This window comes from Oryctolagus cuniculus, chromosome 2, assembly GCF_051225735.1.
Source record: "Oryctolagus cuniculus isolate XC-2025 breed Fujian yellow rabbit chromosome 2, ASM5122573v1, whole genome shotgun sequence".
Lineage (NCBI taxonomy): Eukaryota > Metazoa > Chordata > Mammalia > Lagomorpha > Leporidae > Oryctolagus > Oryctolagus cuniculus.
This window is the reverse complement of record NC_142868.1, coordinates 51,107,452-51,130,516: the sequence shown is the minus strand read 5'-3', so window position 1 is coordinate 51,130,516 and position 23,065 is coordinate 51,107,452. Positions and strand designations below refer to the sequence as shown.

The window sequence follows — 23,065 nt, the reverse complement described above, 5'->3', positions numbered from 1 at the left end:
TGGCAGACAGAAGTAAAATGGGAGAAATAGGAATGCCCGGAGATAGAGAAATAGAGAAATAGAAAGGCCTCCCTACAACACTGCAATGTGAGAGCTTGGATTCGGTCTGCCTGATTAAGTGAGGCGATGAGCACGATGAGCACCTGCGGCGGCTAGCAGCTTATGCGCCGCAGGTCACCGAAGACAGGCACGAATTAACATCAGTAAGGCCTCCCCACAAAAAGGCAATGAGAAGGCTTGGATTCGGTCTGCCTAATTAAGGCGGTAAGCGCCAGCAGGCGGCTCGACCAGAGTGTGAGCCGCAGGTCACCGAACACAGGCACGCATCAGCGCCTAAAAACCTCCTCACAACATGGCGAAGAGAGGACCCGGATTCGGTTTGCCTGATTGTAAGAACCTGTGGCAACTCTAGCAAGTAGAGCAGAGTGTGTGCTGCGGGACACCGAAGACAGGCGCGTATCAACGCCAAAAATAAAAAGAAAGGGGGATCTGTGGGGAGCAATCCGGACTGGACTGAGTTACTGGAATTAAGACTTATTCTATGCATCTGCTCTCCCACAATATGGCGCTGGGAGAGAAGTAAACAGCTTCCGCACAGCTGCCTCCAGTTCAACTAATAAACTGTAGGACTTGCTCCTGATTGGAGGAGAGCAGCGTACTCGGCGTGTGGGCAGCCGAGTTGGGATTGGCGGAGGAGGACTATAAAGGAGGAGAGAGACGGCATGCACCAGGAACATCTATGGGGAACATCTAAGGGAACCCGTGCAGCCCCCGAGAAAGCCGGCCGGCGGTGTGCCGCTCCCCTGCGGAAGTGGGGAATGTGGCCAGGGGGAACTGCCCTTCCACGGAGGTGGAAGGGATAGTAGCCAACCCGGGAAGAACCAGCAGCAAACCCGGGGAGGGCCGAGCAGACGAAAGAACAGCGCAGGGTCCTGTGTCGTTCCTCCACGAAGAGGGGGAGCGACAAGAACAATAATTTTATGAAGGCTTTTTTTCTGCATTTTATTTGTATGATCACAAACAATTGATTAGTTATAAAGTTGTTTGTACTGAAAAAAGATGCAGTTATGAATTATAATTTCCTTTTCTAGTATACAATTAATCTATGGGAAGAATTTGCCATTCACTCTTATTTCCTGTCCATGTGCAAGTTTTTCCATGGGGCTGTGGATGGGCACTGATCCATAGAATGTTCATTTTTTTAAATTTTTTTTTATTTATTTTCACTTTACTTAGGATGCCCTCAATAGCCAAGGATGTTCCAAGCTGAAATCAGGAGCCCAGAACTCCATACATTTCTCCCATGTGGGTGGCAGGAACCCAAATACTTAAGCCATCACTGCTCCCTCTTGGGGGCCAAATTGGAAGCCAAATTGGAAGTAGAAGAGCCAGTACTCCAAGCATGCACTCTGATATGGGATGCAGGCATCCCAAGCAACATCTTAACTGCTGTGCCAAATGCCTACCCTATGTGTGTCTTATTATAATCACCATCAATTAGGAGAGACCTTTAAGGTCTAGAATATGAACTCATTCTGACTCAAAGTTGTTACTGATGATATTCTAAATGGTGAGGAATGGTTTGATTCCATCTGTCTTGACACATCTTGCACTGTGATTCTCATCAGCAAATTGCTTGAGGATAACATGCCTTTTGCCTTACCCACTTAATGTAAATTTACTTTTATTGGAGAAAGCTCTAATCTCTTAAAGCTTACTTTTCTTCTATTACATATTATATCTTAATGTAATACCAAGTATGCATACTTGTGTATCTTTAAGTGGTTTATAGATAAGCTGTGAAGCATAAAACTGATGAAATGAGGACCCTTGTGCTCTCCCTCTATTTCATTTCCTTGTCTCCCCTCTTCCTCCTCAAAGTTTCCTAAACTTTTTCTTTCTTTTTTTTTTTTTTTTTTTTGACAGGCAGAGTTAGAGAGTGAGAGAGAGACAGAGAGAAAGGTCTTCCTTTTTCCATTGGTTCACCCCCCAAATGGCCACTGCGGCAGGCACGCTGTGCCGATCCGAAGCCAGGTGCCAGGTGCTTCCTCCTGGTGTCCCATACGGGTGCAGTGCCCAAGGACCTGGGCCATCCTCCACTGCACTCCCGGGCCACAGCAGAGAGCTAGACTGGAAGAGGGGCAACTGGGACAGAATCCGGCGCCCCGACTGGGACTAGAACCTGGGGTGCCAATGCCACAGGTGGAGGATTAGCCAAGTAAGCTGCGGTGCCAGCCTCATTCTTCTTTTTAAAAACTCCATGTAAATCACTTATTTTTGTTTGTCTTGAGTGTCACAAAAAGTAAAGGAATATTTATTGTAGTCTCATAGAAGTTCCTTTTTTTTATACTCATTGATGTGATTGGTCTGTGTTGCAACATGGAACTTTTTTTTGTTTTTACTTCATAATATTTTTTTTAAGATTGATTTACTTGAAAGGCAGAATTACAGAGAGGGAGAGAGTGATTGTCCATCTGCTGGTTTACTCTAAATGGCCACATCAGCCATGGCTGGGCCAGGCTGAAGCCAGGAGCCAGAGGTTTCACTCTGGTCTCCTATGTGAGTGCAGAGGCCCAAGGACTCGGGCCATCTTCTGCTTTTCCCAGATGATTAGCAGGGAGCTGGATTGGAAGTGGAGCAGCTGAGACTTGAAGCAGCACCCCTGTGGGATGCTGGCATTGCAGGTAGCAGCTTAACCCGTTAGATCACAATGCCAGCCCCAACTTCATAATATTTCATAGAGTGAATACAAAACAACCTGCTGCTCTATTCTCCTGTTAATAAATGTTGAGTGTCTTTCTATTTTTGCTAGGAATATCTGGTGCAACAGGTTCTCTTAGGTCTAGGTTTTCCGAGTTAAAGGATTTTCTGTGTCATAGGAGAGGAAGAACATTCAAATACTCAACTTTTTAAGCTCCTATTAACACATTTTAGGAAGTATTTGTACCAGTTGACAGTCTCACTAGCAGTATATTAGGGTTCCTCTTGACCCCATCAAGTACAGTTTGCATAAATGAGCAGAAATGATTTGCTTTCTTCCTTTCTTCTTTTTTGCTTCCCTCTTTCTCCTCCCCCTACTGTGTATTCTGTTGTCTGGGTCCCAAAGATGGTTGTTGAGTTGAATTCTTCTTTTGTGACATGCAAGCCTCCAGCTCCCTGTTACTCTGTTGGCAAGGGTATTTTCTGCACCAATAAGGAGAATGATAGCGTTTTACACCAGCCTTTTTCTCCTGGTAAATCTTATCATAAGTCTGGTGATTGAATGGTTGAATTTGGCATTCGTATGCAGTAGAGGCAATCATTTTCATAGGCGGAATTGAGTCATTCTGCAGGCTTGCTCAGGTGTACCACAGTACATGTGAAACGCATCCTCCTCTTTGATATGAAGAGTGTGCCTTAAGAACATTTATTAAAGGAATGTAGCTATAAGGTCCCATACAAACATGATGCACTTTCTTTCTACATAAATAACAAATTAGAAATTGTTATTTCTTCAGCTTACTCTGCGCACAATTGGTATCAATCACACTCAAGCTCCTGTGCTGTGGCTGCAGAAATTTGATAACCAAGGAAGAAGGATTCCACTTGATGCTTATGCACTTGATTTCTACAAACATGGTTCCTTGATGGGATTGGTCCAGGACAACAGGTATGTGTGCCTTGTCTTCTCTCTCTCTCCTTCCTTCTTTCTCTCCCTCTTTCTCTCCTACTTCTATCCTTGTCTCTATTTCCATCTAATGACTAAATTTAATCAATTTTAGAGCAAAAATTTTCATGCACTTTTAAGTATAAACTATACTAGATTTTTTTAAAAATTCATTTATTTGAAAAGCAGACTTACAGTGAGGCAGAGGGAGGGTGGAAAGGGGAGAGAGAGAGAGGAAAATTTCATCTGCTGGTTCACTCTCCAAATACCTGCAACAGCTGTTGCTGAGCCAAGCCAAAGCCAAGAGCCAGGAACTCAATCCAAGTCTCCCATGCCAGTGGCAAGAATCCAGCCACTTGAGCCATCACCTGCTGCCTCCCAGTGTGTGCATCAGTAGAGGCCTGGAATCAGAAGTGAAGCTGGGACTAAAATCTCAAGCACTTTGTATGGGATGCAGGAATGCTACATGGCATCTAAACTGCTGTGCCAAACATCTACCCCTAGGTATTTTTTTTAACACTAATGGCAAGAAGTAACACATTCTGTACTGTTTTAGTGTGTGGCATACCATCAGAATCTTGGCACTTGGGCCAATTCACTTGACTTTAAGACATATTCTAAAGATATAAATATTTATATATAAAGATATATTCTTATCACTCTATTAAATATTTTAAAACTTATTAATACATAATCCATGCTCTCCACTGTCTGAGAGAAGTACAATTCAAATATTCAATTCATACATCTGAGGACAGAGTACATAAAAATTGCTTTAGGTTTTCAATAAAGAAATAATTTTCAAAACTAGTAGGCAGGGGAGAATGTTTTGCCTAGAGGTTAAGATGCTGATTAAGACATTTGTGTCCATAGCAGGGTGCCTGAGTTGGATACCCAGCTCTGACTCCTGAATCCAGCTTCATGCAAATGCAGACCCTGGCCAGCAGTGGTGATGGCTCAAATAATTGCGTTCCTGTCACCCACATAGTAGTTGTTGCAGGAATTCAGGGAATGAACAAGTGAATAGGAGCTCTCTTTGCCTCTCAAATAAAATTTTATTTGAAAATAGTAAGCAGAGGTAAACACTCATGGATTTACTTGGTAGTGGAGAAACTGATCCAGGCTTTGAGCAAGCAGATGTGGGTAGGGGCATTGTGTCACAACAAGACAGAAATTCTGAATTAAGACACCCAAAATTCTGATACTCTTCAGATGTCCAACACTTTGTTCTTCTTTTTCGTAACATCTGACTCACTATAAGGTGTAAAGTAACCAAATCATTAAGTAGTGCATCTGGATCTTCACATATGATCTTGGCTCCCACTCACTCCTCCTGAATTTTACTTTTTCACTTTGGTTTTCTCCTGAGATGGTCAGTCTCTTGTGATCCTTCATTATCTTAATTGTGATACTTGTGATTCATGAAATCATAATCATTACTATATCTCAAATTATCATATGGAATTCTGTGACAGAAATGATCCTGAGAAATATGTCTTGACAAGTTTAACATTTAAATATAAAATAAAAGATGAAGTTATTTGTGTTTTTTAGCATTAATTTTCATTTTTTTTTTGTCTAGGCTAAATGCAGGAGCAGCTTATATATTATTGAAAGATTTTGCACTCACCATTAAAGCTATCAGGTGTGTTACACATTGAAATGTTGATTTCAGATTTTTCAACTTAGTTGTAATTTGAAAAATGTTTACCCCTTACTTATGAGCCACATATTGAAGATGTCATGGAGCCTCTTGTGAACTATACATTTCAACTCCCCAAAGGTTCTGTAGAACTTCTTAACACAGCCCTTTTGTATTATTTCAATGATAGAATTAATCGCAACTGAACTTTGACATTAAGTTCTCTTTAAACTACATCTCAGTCACAGCACCAAAGCACCAACAGGCATATTCTAAAGCCTCATCGACACCCCCCCCCCCGCCCAACACTGTATTCTTAATTGTTTGCAATTTGTCAGATACATAATACTTCAGAAGGTTCCTTTTGGTTCCATCAGGCTTTCTGGTTTGTATCTATTTGCATACTCTTGGATCTCTTGCTTTATCCATTGTTTTCTCCTGGATTCATCCCGACGCTGACTTCTCATCTTGTCTTCTTGTTTTTGTCTTTAACTGAAGAACCAAATTTCATGCACATACCCCAGTCCATTAGTTCTATTGGCCATTGAGTGTTTCCTAGTTAAATGTCCTTCCTAATACCTCCAATCTGCATACCCTTCTATACTTGATGGCTGTTTCTTTGTTATATCAGTTCCTTATGTACTTTAGGTTTCCACAAATCCTTTTGTTGTCAAATGCTTGTGAATTAAGTCAACTTTTTATTTCTTTGAGCAGAATCAGATAGAGAGGGTGAAATCTGGGATTACTAGAGAGGAAGGAAATTGTTTTGTCTATCTGAAATATCTCTAGATAGGCTATTCTCCTTCAGTGGTACATAGTTATACAAGTTATAATCTCCAAAGCAGCCCAAGAAACTCCAGAGATTTTAGAGCTGTCTCAAAAGCTGGGCTTAGGACATCATTCATCCATGTACTTATCTAACAAGTCATGAAGTATTAATGATTTAAGAAATATTTTGAAGCATTTTGTATATAATCATTAAATATATTTCTGCTTAAAAAATCAGTGTAGTAAACATGTGTGTAGACAATGTACACATGGTAACTGTTATGGTGGCAGATATGGGAGTAACTACTTAGATTCAGAGGAGTCTCAAATAAAATAAATTTTTTATTGTTTTAGTGGAGAGAGTGAGGGGGAGAGGGGGAGGGACAGAACACTTCCATACATTGCCTCACTTCTCTAACACACACCACAGCTAGGGGTAGGCCTAGGCCAAAACTAGAGGCTAGGAATGTAATCCAGGTCTTCCATGTGGGTAGCAAGAACCCAACCACTTGAACCATCACCTTTTGCCTCCCATGGTCTGCATTAGCAGGAAGCTGGAGTCAGGAACCAGAGCCAGATTTCAAATCTAGGTACTCTGATACGGGATGTGAGTAGGCCAAATGAGGCCAACCACTTATCCCTCAAACACTAATTCTGAAAGGATGGGATGGAGAGAATAGTGCTTTCAAGGTATAGAAATGAGGATAGGTCTGATGGGTCAGACTTTAAGCTCACCATGGTAACATGTAGAATATGAGGATTGTGACAGGGATAGGGGAAGATGCTGACTTGTTATAAATGACTTTCAACGGAATTTGAATCTGTATCAGGAATGGTCTTAATGGTCACATTAGAGAGTTTGGACTTAACAGGCATGTGTGTGGCATGGGTCTGTGGTCTGTATATATGATTGATATGTAGGAATGACCCAAAGACTATAAGGTTCATGCAGGTAAGAATGAGTGAAGGTCTGAATGAAGCAAACAGAAGTAATGATGCCAAAGAGTAGTTAGAGAAACACTCCTGAGGTAGAATTCAAAGAAATTTGGAATAGGTGCTAGCATTGAGGCATAGAGGGTAAAGCAGTTGGAATAGGTGCTAGCATTGAGGCGTAGAGGGTAAAGCTGCTGACTGCATCACTGACATCCCATATAAGTGCTGTTTTGAGTGCTGGCTGCTCCATTTCCAATCCAGCTATCTGCTAATGTGCCTGGGAAAGCAGCAGAAGGCCCAAGTCTTTGGGACCCTGCTACCTACATGGGAGACCTGGAGGAAGCTCCTGGTTCCTGGCTTCAGCCTAACCCAGCACTGGCTGTTTGTGGGCATTTGGGGAGTGAACCAGTGCATGGAAGACCTCTGTGTATGTCTCCCTCTTTCTCTGTAACTCTGCCTTTCAAATAAAATCTTAAAAAAAAAAGGGAATAAATTTAATGAAGTTGGTGAAGATGACCAATTTTAGTTAATGAAACACAGAAGCAAAGAGTGAGGATGACATTTGGGGTTGAAAACCAAAAATAGTGAGTTTGAATATATATACATTATGGGAGATCTGCGGGGATATCTTCCAGGAAGAAAGGCTCAGGAATCTGAATTATAGGTCTTTAATTCCACAGTAAATCAGTGTTGTTTCATACAGGTCTGATCATTCTTTAAGGTAGGTCAGTGAGGATGCTAGGGCAAAAAGTGAGGTGCTAGTGGAAACATTGTAGGTACAAAGCCTAAAAGGCTGATAGAAGGTCAAAGCCTTATCCTTTTCAGCCCTTAGCTCAGCTGTATTGTTCATTTTTTTAAAAGATTTTATTTACTTGAAAGACAAACTGACAGAGAAAGAGGTAGAAAAAGATAATGAAAGAACTTTCATCCGCTGTTTTACTTCCCACATGGCTCCAGTGGCTGGGGCTGGACCAGGCTTGAAGCCAGGAGCCTAGAACTGCATCTGGGCTCCCACATGGGCAGCAAGGGCCCAAATACTTGAGGCATCTTCTGCTGCCCTCCTGGGCACATTAGCAGGGAGCTGGACCAGAAGCGGAACAGCCAGGCCTTGAACCAGCACTCTGATAAGGGATGGCAGTGTTGCAAGTGGCAGCTTAACCCACTGTACAGCAACAGCAGCTCAGTATTCCTCATCCTTGCATTTATTCCTGTTGTTGTCACCTGTGCATTAGTTTCTTGAAACCACTGTAGCAAGTTAGCACAAGCATTGCATGGACTTACAGTCCTGCAAGTCACAAGTCTGAAATGGGCCCTACTGAGCCAAAATCAAGATGTTGACAGTGCTGCATTCCCTTCTGGAGGCTCCAGGAGATGATCTGTTTCATTGCCTTTTCCAACTTTTAAAGGCTGCTAGCATTGGAAAGGAATATTTCCTTTTCATAGAGGTAGCTTACCTGTGGGTTCCAGTATATGCTGGACACGGTGTCTGTCTGTCTGTCTGTCTGTCTCTCTCTCTCTCTCTCTCTCACACACACACACACACACTAAAAAATTATCCCATAGGAGATGTATGGAGAAAAGAAAAGGAATGTGTATCATACTGTTGATGGGAGGAAGGATAGAGTTATGTGGAATTCCGTGGCCTTCCAAGTACTCTTGGTAACAGAGAGAGGACCTGCATGGGTGTTGTCTCATTATCTTAATTTTTTCTATGCAAAATGTTTTGGAATAAATGTTTCTTCTTTTTATTATGTTAGCATTGTTTTATCATCTGATAGTATTTGCTTCTGCCTTGCCAGGGAAAGCCCTTCTTAAAATATTCAACCTCACTGAAATGGGTGCCTTTTAATTTTTTTTCCTTTTTGCAGTGTTTCCTTACGTGAACTATGTGAAAATGAAGATGACAACGTTGTCTTAGCATTTGAACAACTGAGCGAAACCTTTTTTGAAAAATTTAAAAAAGTCTAAAGACAGAGTCTGTGTAAGCCGCTTAAAATATTGCCATGGGCATTTCACAAATCATTTTTGATTCTTAGGTTTTTAGAGCAAGTACTCAGTAACCAAACAATTGCTAGCAAATATGGCACATTCTAGAATGAGTGCTTCTGGATAAATTATTCAGTAAATCTGAATCTGGTTTCTTTATTATTATTGAGTTACCAACATTATGAGTACTGACTGAGAATATGCAAGGGTTTTGTATGAACTGAAGAATAATTTTTACAATGCATGGCGTAAACAAATATTACCTACTCAATATTTTTTTCCTTACTGTCAAGGCTTGTAAAAATTTATTAAGACTAGAAAAAATTCTGAGTCTCCTGAAGGTAAAAATTCTCTCTCTAATCAACATTACTGGGATTCCATAACTTGGTCATACAGTTACTGATAGTACCTCCTAGTAAAATGTAAATTGCTTTCTAAAAATGTAGGGGCTGACGCTGTGGCATAGTGGGTAAAGCTACCGCCTGCAGCTCTGGCATTCCATGTGGGCACCAATTTGCATCCCGGCTCCTCTACTTCCTAGCCAGCTCCTTGCTGATGGGCCTGAGAAGGCAGCAGAAGATGGTCCAAGTCCTTGGGTCCCTGTACCACACGAGAGACCCACAGGAAGCTCCTGGATCCTGGCCTCGGATTGGCTCAGCTATGGTCTTTGTGGCCATTTGGGGAGTGAACAAACAGATGGAAGACTTTTCTCTTCCCTTTTTTTCTCTCCTTCTCTCTGTCTCTGTCAGACTCTGCCTTTCTTTAAAAAAAAATGTAAATCTTTAAGAAAATGTAAATAAGAGTTAAGGTATAAACCTTGTCATGCTTTAAGAGAAGATATAGAGCTAACGGTTTGATATATTTTCATTGTGGAAAAGTGACTGGTAAATGTCCAAGAAATAAAATATGTTTAATCCATTACCATTGATCTCATTATTTTCTATCTAGAATTCCATTCACACATAATTACGCACTACACATAGTACAGCTTAGGTATACTCATCTCCCCTCCCTATCCTTGGCCTCTAGTCATAGTTCTAGAATTTATTTTAGACCTGAAATTTGAATGAAGAGCATTTCATTCTCACAGCAAACAGTCTGCTGTCTCCTACTATCCTATAATGTCTCAAAGGATGATCCCTTTTATAGAGTCCATTTATAGGCTGGATTATAGACTCCATTGGCCTAGCAAAATACATGGGACTCAGTTTGTCTAGCGATGGAATACTGCCTGGAACGGAGCTGTCTTTTCACATGCCAAGTTACAGTCTCTATTTTTTTTTTTGGACAGGCAGAGTGGACAGTGAGAGAGAGAGAGAGACAGAGAGAAAGGTCTTCCTTTTCCATTGGTTCACTCCACAATGGCTGCTGTGGCCGGCACACTGCGCTGATCCGAAGCCAGGAGCCAGGTGCTTCTCCTGGTCTCCCATGCGGGTGCAGGGCCCAAGGACTTGGGCCATCCTCCACTGCACTCCCGGGCCACAGCAGAGAGCTGGACAGTCTATTTTAAATGAGCATCATAGTAATATCTGAACAGCAGGCTAAAATGATTTGTCATCCCAATCTAAAAACAATATTAATACAATTTCACACTGGTGTCTACTCCTACTTATATTTTCATGAATCTGATGGAGATATGCAGGTTTTTTTCCATATGACTGAGCAACCTGGCTTCCTAGTTTTTAAGAGGAAAATAAGATTAATCCTTGCTATCTGTAACCTTCTTAAAAGAGGGAACTCAGATTTCCTAGCCTCCTTGAGGTAGACCCAATGGGAAGCTTCCTGGTTTTCTGTTTGTGTTTTAAGAGGCAGAGAGAGACAAATAGAGAGCTCCCATTTGTTGGTTCACTACCCAGATGCCTGCAATGGCTGGACCACAACCAGGAGTTTAGGAATGCAATCCAGTGCAATTCACCTGGGTGGAAGGAACTCGCATCACTGCCTCCAAGGTTTGCATTTGCAGGAAGCTGGAATCAGGAGCTAGAGCTGGGGATCAGACCCAGGTATGCTGATGTAGAACCTGGGCATCTTAATTTGTGTCTTCCATGCTAGGCCAAATCTCTTCCCTGATTTTTAGCAAACACTTTTAAAGAGTAACCTGGAACAATTTATGAAGGCTGAATTTAAAAGCAGGACCTCAGGGGCCGGCGCTGTGGTGCAGTGAGTTAAAGCCCTGGCCTGAAGCACTGGCATCCCATATGGGTGCCGGTTTGTATCCCAGCTGCTCCACTTCCAATCCAGTTCTCTGCTATGGCCTGGGATAGCAGTGGAGGATGGCCCAAGTCCTTGGACCCCTTCACCCATGTGAGAGACCTGGAAGAAGCTCCTGGCTCCTAGCTTTGGATCGGTGCAGCTCGAGCCGTTGAGGCCATCTGGAGAGTGAACCAGCAGATGGAAGACCTCTCTCTCTATCTCTACCTCTCTCTAACTCAGTCTTTCAAATAAATAAAATAAATTAAAAATAAAAAGCAGGACCTCAGCAAAATGGTGGAGTAGGAGTTATCTAACTTCACTCTCCCCCATAGAAAACCTACTAGCCATTATCCAATAGCAATATAATCACTCAGAATGAATATCCCAGAACTTCAAATGGAGACTTCAGAGAAGAGGAAAAACATAAGACTTAAATGGAAGTGACTCTCTTGAGTCACTCCAAAATCTCTCTCCCGAGCCAGCCAAGTACCATGCATGGAAAAGTCCCCTGAATTAATTATTTCTACACTGTAAAAAGTGAGTTCAAAGATGATAACAGCATTTCCTACTGTGTCCCATCACCAGAAGTTCATCTCTGCCTTGGCCCATAGGAAGATCACAAGTGCCTGCAGGGCTAACATACTTGAAGCCAGCTAAAGACAAACAGTAGGGGTAGGAGTGGAGTTAAGAGCACAATGACACTCAGCCAGAGGAGCTGCCAAATCAGAGGCTATTAAGCAACAAATGCTGCAAGAAGCATGATCCGTGGGTCCTCTAGGTATGAGCCCCTAGTCAGCTATTCCACATAGCCTTGGCCAGGCTCATTTGGGTTGGACACTGTACCTATCTCAGGACCCCCACAAGATTTAGTGAACCTGTGCTTAGGATTCCGTAAGTGTTGAAAAGGACGCAGCAATCTTGGGCTGAGGGAAAAGTACAGCCAATCTGCACAGAACCTTTTGACAGACATTGATGCAGAAAGACAATAAAAGCAAGGAAGACTAAAATACCTAATAATTTAATGCATAGACATCAACATCATCCATAAGAATGAAAATTACCACCAAATGGACAAGACAAGGTACAAAAAAACTAACTCTAAAGAGATGAAATATCTGGTTGCTCAAACCAACAATTCAAATAGCTATTTTAAGGAAACTCAGTGAACTCCAATAGCACAGAGAAACAAGTCAGACATATACCAGAGGAATTTAATAAAGGAGTAAAATTTTAAAACGTTAAACCCTGGAACTGAAAAAATAAAACCAACAAATGGGAAATATAATAGAAAGCCACAACAGCAAAACTGGTCAGGCAGAAAAACGTAGTTTGAAGACAGGCGATATGAAATATTCAGAGGATAAAACAGAAACAAGAATATAAAGGCATGAAGAAAACACATAGGATCCATGGGACAGCATCAAAAGAATAAATGTATGAGTCACTGATGTCCAAGTGAGAGTACAGAAAGACAAGAGGTAAAACTTATTCATATCAAAAATGCAGAAACCTAATATGGACAAATAATCAAATATTTACGTAGAAGGAAAAGGTCATCAATCAGATCCAACCCAAGTAAGATTACCTAAGATTACCCAATAATTAAGCTATTAAAAGTCAAAGACAAATAAGAGTATTTTGAAAAGAAATAAAAAGCAGAAAATAATTTATAAGGGAATTTCAGTACACCTAACAGCAGACTTCTTGGTTTTACACCCTTTACAGGCCTGGAGGGAGTGAGGAGATATATTTAAGTGCTGAAGGAAAAACCCCCTGCAAATCAAGAATATTGTATTCACCAAAGCTATGCTTAGACATGAGGAGGGAAAGATTTTCCCAGAGAAACAAGCTGAGGTAATTCACAAACACCTTATCTTACAACAAATGCTAAAAGGGATTCTTTAAAATAAAAACAAACAAAAGCTATAGTGTAATATAAGAATACCTGAAGGTATAAAAATCACTGGTAAAAGTAAGTATACAACAAATTCAGAGTAATCTAATACTTTAATCCTAACATAAACCACTTAGATATGCAATATGAAGATTAAGATGGGGCCACTAAATAGAATAACTATAATAATTTGTTAACGGATAGGCAATATAAAAAGATGTAATCTGTGCTATCAGAAGCTCAAAATGTGGGGTGAGGTGTGAAGTGAAAATATTTAATAGTATTATTCTTAGGCAACAGAAGTTAGTTGTTCTCAATTCAAGATAATTATAGGACTTTTTTAAGCCTCATGGTAACCACAAATCAAAAACCAATACTAAGTACACTAAAAGTAAAAAGCAAGGAATCAAAACGTACTATTAGAGAAAAATCACTTACCTTTAAAGAAACAGAAGAAAAGACCTTCAAGTCAATTAAAAACAAGCAACAAAATGTCAGTACTAACTCCTCATCTAGCGACAGTTATCTTGAATGTGAATACACATTGTTCAATTAAAAAACATAAGAGTGGTAGAATGGAAAAAAAAAAAAGACCCAGTTGTAGGTCAACTACAATAGACTTGCTTCACCTTTAAGTACATGCACAGCCTGAAAGGAAAGCAATGGAAAAAAGTATTTTATGCAATTGGAAATTTAAAAAGAGCAAGAGGAGCTTACTTTTATCTGATAAGATTTACTTTACATGCAAAAATGTAGAAAGAGACAAAGACCATTATTAATAAGTGGTTAATACACCAAGAGGATATGGTAGACAAAAATGTGTGTAGATATAGATATAGATATAGATAGATATTCAACATTGGAGTATATAGCTATGAATGAAATATTTTTTTTAAAAAAGAGAGAGAGACAGACTGCAAATGAGTAGTAGTGGGGAACTTCACCATCCACTTTTTGCAATGGATAGATCATCCAGACCAAAAATCAATAAATGATGGATTTAATCTGCATACCAGACAAAATGGACCTAATGGAAATTTACAGAACCTTCCATTCAACAGTTGCAGAAGACAACCTTCTCAACTGCACATGGAACATTATCCAGTTTAGACTGTATGGTAGGTATGAAAATAAGCCTTTAAACATTCAAAAAAAAAGTGAAATTATATCAATAGTCTCTTCTGACCACAACAGAATAAAAGTAGAAACAAATATAGGAGGAACTTAAGAAAATTCAGAAATATGAAAATTATGACAAACTACTGAAAAACCAGTTGGCCAATGAAAAGATTAAAAGTGAAATTTAAAAGTTCTTGGGAGAAATGAAAATGTAACATAACTAAAGCCCATGGAATACAGCACAAACGGTTCTAAGGAAAGTTTCTAGTGATAAATGTCTTTATAAGATAAACCTTGATGGAGTTCCAAGATGGCAGAGTAGGGAGGGAGCTTACTGCTCTAGTCCAGGAGAAAATAGTTTTTAAAAAATGGAAAGAGGGCCGGCGCCGCGGCTCACTAGGCTAATCTTCCGCCTTGCGGCTCCGGTACACCGGGTTCTAGTCCCGGTTGGGGCGCCGGATTCTGTCCCGGTTGCCCCTCTTCCAGGCCAGCTCTCTGCTGTGGCCAGGGAGTGCAGTGGAGGATGGCCCAGGTGCTTGGGCCCTGCACCCCATGGGAGACCAGGAAAAGCACCTGGCTCCTGGCTCCTGCCATCGGATCAGCGCAGTGCGCCGGCTGCAGCGCGCTGGCCGCGGCGGCCATTGGAGGGTGAACCAACGGCAAAGGAAGACCTTTCTCTCTCTCTCTCTCTCTCTCTCACTGTCCACTCTGCCTGTCAAAAAAAAAAAAATGGAAAGAGTATAGTCTCAGGGAAGAGTTAGGGAGAAAACGGCAGAAGAAACTCCACTGAAATTAGCGGGACACGGTGGACATATGTGGAGGGTGTGGACACCCACAATTCGGGACTCTAGCAGCCGAGAGCCTCTGTACCAGCATTGGAAAGTCAGGTGAGACCAGACTGCAGCAGCTCAAGTTACTGGTGATAAAGCTGCAGGAAGAGCCTGGAGGGAACCCGGCTTGGTGCCCCATGGAGGATAGTGTACCTGCCAAACTAGAGAAGAAAAAAAAGAAAGGACAAACAAGTTTCTCTCTCCCTGATCACCTTACAACAGCGTCCTGTAACAAGCTGATAGAGCAGGCACCATTTTGGAAATATGTAACAGCTGCACCAGCTTGTGTCTGTGCCCAGCAACCAGCTGAGTGGAGACTCCTGACTCTGGTGGGGAGAACTAACAGGGGCCTAGGAGCCTGTGACTGTGTGAGGCTTCTGTCCAGGACTGTGAAAAAAACTGAGCATGTGTGGGAGAACTCACTGTGTGGCTGGAACTTTGGGCAGTCACAATGGGAGGCTCCACATGCTCAGGGCTTCTGATTACCTGGTGAGAGACATTGCTGGGGAATCTGAACGTACACTGAGAACTGCACAGATCCTTTTTGTGGTCCTTGGGACACAGCAGATGAATATTGTACCCATTGGGGCTGGCAACCAGGAAATGGTCTCCTTTGAGGAGCTCAGCTGAACAAAATAAATATCCCTTCTGATTTAAAAGAGAGAGAGAGAGAGAGAGAGAGAGAGAGAAGATTTACTATGCCAAACTGGGTGTTACCTTAGGCATGCCCTTTACCCTGGAGAACTGAACAGAGCTCCCTGGCCACATGCACTACAAGCCTCTGGATATTCACTGAAAGCAGATATTGCACTTATCTACAGAGTCATAGTACAAAGATAAAAGCCACCACAGCAAAAAAAAAAAAAAAAAAAAAAAAAAAAAAAAAAAAAAAAAAAAAAAAGAAAAGAAAAGAAACCAACAAGTAGCCCTCCGAATATCAGACAAAATAGACTTTATCACATAAACTGTTAAAACAGACAAAAAAGGGCACTATGTAATGAAAAGGGATCAAATCAACAGGAACATGTAACTGTTATAAACATATATGCACCTAATCACAGGACAACTGATTCTTTTAAAGAAATGTTAAGGGATTTAAAGGGAGACTTAGACTCCAATACAATAGTAATGGGGGACTTCAATACCCTGCCTTCAACAATGGACAGATCAATCAGACAGAAAATCAACAAGGAAACAGCAGAGTTAATCGACACTATAGACCAAATGGACCTTACAGATATCTACATAACTTTTCATCCTACAGTTGCAGAATACACATTCTTCTCAGCAGTGCATGGAACTTTCTCTAGGATTGACCACATACTAGGCCCTAAAGCAAGTCTCAGCAAATTCAAAAAAATCGAAATCATACCATGCATCTTCTCAGACCACTATGGAATTAAGCTGGAAATCAGCAACTCAGGAATCTGTAGAGCATATCTAAACACATGGAGACTGAACAACATGCTCCTGAATGAACAGTGGGTCATAGAAGAAATCAAAAGAGAAATCAAAAACTTTCTGGAAGCAAATGAAGATAACAATACAACATATAAAAACTTACAGGATACAGCAAAAGCAGTGTTAAGAGGAAAGTTTATAGTAGTAAGTGCCTACATGAAGAAACTGGAAAGGTACCAGATAAATGAGCTATCAATGCATCTCAAGGATCTAGAAAAAATACAGCAAACCAAACCAAAAACTAGTAGGAGAAAAGAAATAATTAAAATTAGAGAAGAAATCAACAAAATTGAATCCAGAAAAACATTACAAAATATCAGCAAAACGAAGAGCTGATTTTTTGAAAAAATAAACAAAATTGACACACCATTGGCCCAATTAACCAAAAACAGAAGAGAGAAGGCCAAATCAATAAAATTAGAGATGAAAAGGGGACTGTAACAACAGACACCACAGAAATAAAAAGTCATCAGAAATTACTACAAAGAGTTGTATGCCAACAAACTGGGAAATCTAACAGAAATGGATAGATTCCTGGACAGATGCAACCTACCTAAATTGAACCATGAAGACATAGAAAACCTAAAAAGACCCATAATCATGACAGAAATTGAATCAGTAATAAAGGCCCTCCCAACAAAGAAATGCCCAGGACGGGATGGCTTCACTGCTGAATTCTACCAGACCTTTAAAGAACTAACTCCAATTCTTCTCAAGCTATTCAAAACAATTGAAAGAGAAGGAATCTTCCCAAATTCTTTCTACAAAACCAGCCTCACCTTAATTCCTAAACCTGAAAAAGATACAGCAGAGAAAGAGAATTACAGACCAATTTCCCTGATGAACATAGACACAAAAATCCTCAATAAAATTCTGGCCAGCAGAATCCAACAACACATCAGAAAGACCATCCACCCAGACCAAGTGGGATTTATCCCTGGTATGCAGGGATGGTTCAACATGCACAAATCCCTCAATGTGATATACCACATTAACAAACTACAGAAGAAAAAGCATATTATTATCTCAATAGATGCAGAGAAAGCATCTGATAAAATACAACACCCTTTCATGATAAAAACTCTAATAAACTGGGTATAGAAGGAACATTCCTCAACACAATCAAAGCAATTTATGAAAAACCCACAGCCGGCATCATATTGTGTGGGGAAAAGTTGGAAGCATTCCCACTGAGATCCAGTACCAGAGAGGGATGACCACTCTCACCACTGTTATTCAATATAGTACTGGAAGTTTAAGCCAGAGGAATTAGGCAAGAAAAATAAATCAAAGGGATACAAATTGAGAAGGAAGAAATCAAACTGTCCCTATTTCCAGACGATATGATTCTTTATTTAGGGGATCCAAAGAATTCGACTAAAAGACTATTGGAACTCATAGAAGTGTTTGGTAAAGTAGCAGGATATAAAAATCAACACACAGGGCAGGCGCTTTGGCACAGCAGGTTAAAGCCCCAGCCTGAAGCGCTGGCACCCCATATGGGCGCTGGTTCTAGTCCTGGCTGCTCCTCTTACAATCCAGCTCTCTGCTATGGCCTGGGAAAGCAGTGGAAAATGGCCCAAGTCCTTGGGCCCCTGCACCTGTGTGGGAGACCTGGAAGAAGCTTCTGGTTCCTGTCTTAGGATTGGTGCAGCTCCAGCCATTGCAGACATCTGGGGAGTGAACCAATGGATGGAAGACCTCTCTCTCTGTCTCTACCTCTCTCTGTAACTCTTTCAAATAAAATAAAATAAATCTTTTAAAAAAATCAATACACAAAAATCAACAGCCTTTGTATACACAGACAATACCATGGCTGAGAAGGAATTTCTAGGGTAATCCCAATCACAGCATCTACAAAAAAAAAAAAAAAATCAAATACCCTGGAATAAACTTAACCAAGGATGTCAAAGATCTCTACGATGTGAATTATAAAACTTTAAAGAAAGAAATAGAAAAAGATACAAAAACTGGAAAAATCTCCCATGTTCATGGATTGGAAGAATCAATATAATCAAAATATCCATTCTTCCAAAAGCAATTTACAGATTCAATGTGATACCAATCAAAATACCAAAGATGTTCTTCTCAGATCTGGAAAAAATGATGCTGAAATTCATATGGAGGCATAGGAGAACTCGAATAGCTAAAGCAATCTTATACAACAAAAACAGAGCCAGAAGCATCACAATATCATATTTCAAGGCATACTACAGGGCAGTTATAATCAAAACAGCCTGGTACTGGTACAAAACAGATGGATAGACCAATGGAACAGAATAGAAACACCAGAAATCAACTCAAACATCTACAACCAACTTATATTTGATCAAGGAGCTAAAACAAATTCCTGGAACAAGGACAGTCTATTCAACAAATGGTGCTGGGAAAACTGGATTTCCACATGCAGAAGTATAAAGCAAGACCCCTATCTTACACCTTGCACAAAGATCAACTCAACATGGATTAAAGATCTAAATATATGACCCAACACCATCAAATTATTAGAGAACATTGAAGAAACCCTGCAAGATATAGGTACAGGCAAACACTTCTGGGAAAAGACCCCAGAGCCACAGGCAGCCAAAGCCAAAATTAACAACTTGGATTACATCAAATTGAGAAGTTTCTGTACTGCAAAAGAAACAATCAGGAAAGTGAAGAGGCAACTGACAGAATGGGAGAAAATAATTGCAAATTATGCAACCAATAAAGGATTAATAAACAGAATCTAAAAAAGATCAAGAAACTCCACCACAACAAAACAAACAACCTACTTAAGAGATGGACCAAGGACTTAAACAAACATTTTTCAAAAGAGGAAATCCAAATGGCCAACAGACACATGAAAAAATATTCAGGATCTCTAGCCATCAGAGAAATGCAAATCAAAACCACAATGAGGTTTTACCTCACCCCAGTTAGAATGGCTCACATTCAGAAATCTACCAACAATAGATGCTGGAGAGGATGTGGGGAAAAAGGCATGCTAATCCACTGTTGGTGGGCATACAAACTGGTAAAGCCACTATGGAAGACAGTTTGGAGATACCTCAGAAATCTGAATATAGCCCTACCACACAACCCAGCCATCCCACTCCTCAGAATTTACCCAAGGGAAATTAAATTGGAAAATAAAAGAGCTATCTGCACCTCAATGCTTATTGTAGCTCAATTCACAATAGGTAAGACATGGAATCAACCTAAATGCCCATCAACAGAAGACTGGATAAAGAAATTGAGATATGTACTCTATGGTAAAAAAAAGAATGAAATACAGTCTTTTGCAACAAAATGGAGGCATCTGGAAAACATCATGCCAAGTTAAATAAGCCAGTCCCAAAGGGACAAATATCATATGTTCTCCCTGATCGATGACAACTAACTGAGCACCTAAAAAGAAACCTGTAGAAGTGAAACTGAAACTATGAGAAGCAATGACTTGATCAGCCCTTGTCCTGACTATTGAGGAACAGCTTACTATTGTATTCTTTTTAGTGTTTTCTTGTTCTACTTAATACCATTGGTTGAACTCTTTAATTAACACACAATTATTCTTAGGTGTTTAAATCCAATTGAAAATTGAACCCTGTCAAAAATAAGAGTGGGAATAAGAGAGGGAGGATATGTACAGTTCAGCACAAGTTCCCTCGGACTTAACCCTAAGGATAAATCTAAAAACTTGCCATGCCATGGGGGGGGAAAAAAAAAAAACAAAAAACAAACAAACAAAAAAAACTTGCCATGGGACTCCAAATCCCATTAGGTTGACAGGTACCAATTCCATCTTACTAGTTAAAGTGATCAGTTTAAGTTCATAAAGATAGGATTAACTGTCAAAAGAATCACATAAATAATACTTGATAGAATTAAAAAGGAGAGAATCATCCAACATGCAAAGCAGGACACACAACAGACTCATAGAATGACAAATGCCCTAAACAGCCCTCTAGCCTCAGAATCAGCCCTCAAGGAATTTGGATCTGGCTAAAAAGCCCATGAGAACATTTCAGGCATGGAAAGCCAAGACACTGTGGCAAAAAATGACCTACAGGAAAGATCTGTGTGAGATCCCGGTGGAAAGAAGGGACCATCAAAGAAGGAGCTACATTTCTCTGGAGGGAGGAATGAACTTCCACTTTGATTATGGCTTTATCTAATAAATATTGGAGTTTGTGGACTTAAGAGGCTTCCACAGCCTTGGCAGCTCATGACAAGAGCCTTGGGTGATCACTGACATCATAAATAAGAGTGTCAATTGTTAAATCAACAACAGGAGTCACTGTGCACTTACTCTCCATGTAGGACTTCTGTCCTTAATGTGTTGTACTGTGAGAATTAACAGTACAACTAATCTTCAAACAGTACTTTATACTTTGTGTGTCTGTGTGGGTGCAAACTGTTTTAGTCTTTACTTAGTATAGAGTTGATCTTCTGTATATAAAGATAATTAAAAATGAATCTTAATGAAGAATGAGATGGGAGAGTGAATAGGAGATAGGATAATTTGGGGTGGGAGGGCAGGTAGGGGGGGAAGAACCACTATAATCCAAAAGTTGTACTTATGAAATTTATATCTATTAAATAAAAGCTTTCTATTAAAAAATTGGTGGTAGGAAAGAAATAATAAAAATTAAAGAAGAAATAAACTGAATTGAAATTAAAAAAAAAAACAGACAAAAGATCAGTGAAATGAAGAGTTGTTCTTTTGAAAAGCTAAAATTGATAAAACATTAACTAACACAAAAAAGGGTGAAGATTCAAATTAATAAAATCAGAGATGAAAAAGGAGTTGTTACCTACAATGGGTACAACTAAAATAAAAGTAAATGAGACCAGCATTGAGGCATACTGGGTTGACCCATCGCCTGCACACAGCATTCTATATGGGCACTGGATCAAGTAGAGTCTGCTCCACATCTGATCCAGCACCCTTGTAATGTGCCTGGGAAAGCAGAAGAAGATCCAAGTGCTTGGGCCCCTGCCACCCCACATGGAAGACCCAGAAGAAACTCCTGGCTCCTGGCTTTAGCCTGGCCCAGACCTGGCCATTGTGGCCAAAGGGAAGTGAACCAGTGGATGGAAGATCTGTCTATCCTCTCTTTGTAACTCTGCCTTTCAAATATATAAATAATTCTTTATTAAAAATTAAAAGATTCATCAGGAAATTACTACAAATAGCTATATGTCAAAAAATTGGAAAATCTAGAAGAAATAGATTTCTGAACGCAAGCAATTTACCAAAAATGAGGCACCAAGACATAGAAAACCTAAATAAACCAATAACAGTGATGAAAAATCAGTAATTAAGGCCCTCCAAACAATGAAAAGCCCAGGTCCAGATGGTGCTCTCTCTCTTTCCCTCCCTTTCTCTCTCTCCCTCTGTCTCTCATACACACACACACACACACACACACATTCCATGTTTGTGGATTAGAAGAATTAGTATCATCAAATGGCCATAGAACCCAAAGCAACTTATAGATTCAATGCAATCCCAGTCAAAATCAGAAGTAGAAAAAATAATGCTAAAATTCATATGAAAACAAGAGATTCCAAATAGCTAAAGCAATCTTAAACAACAAAAGTAAAACCAGAGGCATCACAATATCAGATTTTTAGACATATTACAGGGTACTAATAATCAAAATAATTTTAAAAATCAAAATTTCATGATACTGGCACAAAAATAGACATGCAGGTCCATGGAACAGAAGTAGAAACCCCAGAAATTAATCCACACAGCTACAATCAACTTATCTTTTACAAATGGGCTGAACTTAACCCCTGGATAAAAGACAATCTCTCCAAAAATGGTGTTGGAAAAATAGGATCTATGCATACAGAAGTATGTAAACAAGACTCTTACCTTACACCTTATACAAAAATCAACTCACAATGGATCAAGGATCTAAATTTGTGACACCATCAAATTATTAGAGGAAAACATTGGGGAAATTCTGCAAGATATTGGCATAGGCAAAGACCTCTTGGAAAAGATCCCAGAAGCATAGAAATAAAAGCAAAAAGACAAAAGGGATTACATAAGTGAAGAAGCTTCCGCACTGCAAAGGAAATACTCAACAAAGGTAAGAGACAGATGACAGAATGGTAGAAAATATTTGCAAACCATGCAGCTGATACAAGATTAATATCCAGGATCTATAAAGAGCTCAAGAAACTCAACAACAATAAAACAATCCAGTTAAGAAATGGTCAAAGGACATAAACAGGCATTTTTCAAAGGACAAACTACAAATAACAATAGGCACATGAAAAAATGCTCAAGATCACTAGCCATCAAGGAAATGCAAATAAAAACCACAATGAGGTTTCACCTCATCCCAGTTAGAATGGCTATCATCCAAAAATCAGAAAATAACAAATGCTGGTGAGAATGTGGGGGGAAAAGGTACCCTAATACACTGTTGGTAGGAATGTAAACTAGTACAACCATCATAGAAGACAGTATGGAGATTCCTCAGAAATCTGAAAATATATCTACCATATAATCCAGCCATTTCATTCCTGGGAATTTACCCAAACAAAATGAAATCAGCATATGAAAGAGTCGGTTGAACCCCATGTTTGTA

At 40.0% G+C, this 23,065-nt stretch overlaps 1 protein-coding gene across 10 annotated transcripts in view; it reads left to right on the top strand.

The window, feature by feature from the left end:
* LOC100345657 (putative ATP-dependent RNA helicase DDX60) overlaps positions 1 to 9,896 on the top strand; it is a 100,638-nt gene extending 90,742 nt beyond the window's left edge. For 6 of the 10 annotated variants that reach the window (XM_089325476.1, XM_008249590.5, XM_008249585.5 and 3 more), the window contains exons 36-38: positions 3,498 to 3,649; positions 5,229 to 5,291; positions 8,858 to 9,896. In XM_089325476.1, the coding sequence (XP_089181602.1) occupies positions 3,498 to 3,649; positions 5,229 to 5,291; positions 8,858 to 8,957 (315 nt within the window). In that variant the 3' untranslated portion in view covers positions 8,958 to 9,896. The remainder of the gene's footprint in view (positions 1 to 3,497; positions 3,650 to 5,228; positions 5,292 to 8,857) is intronic. The other 4 variants (XM_089325478.1, XM_089325477.1, XM_051832208.3 and 1 more) reach the window with 3 other exon arrangements.
* Positions 9,897 to 23,065: the final 13,169 nt, after the last annotated feature.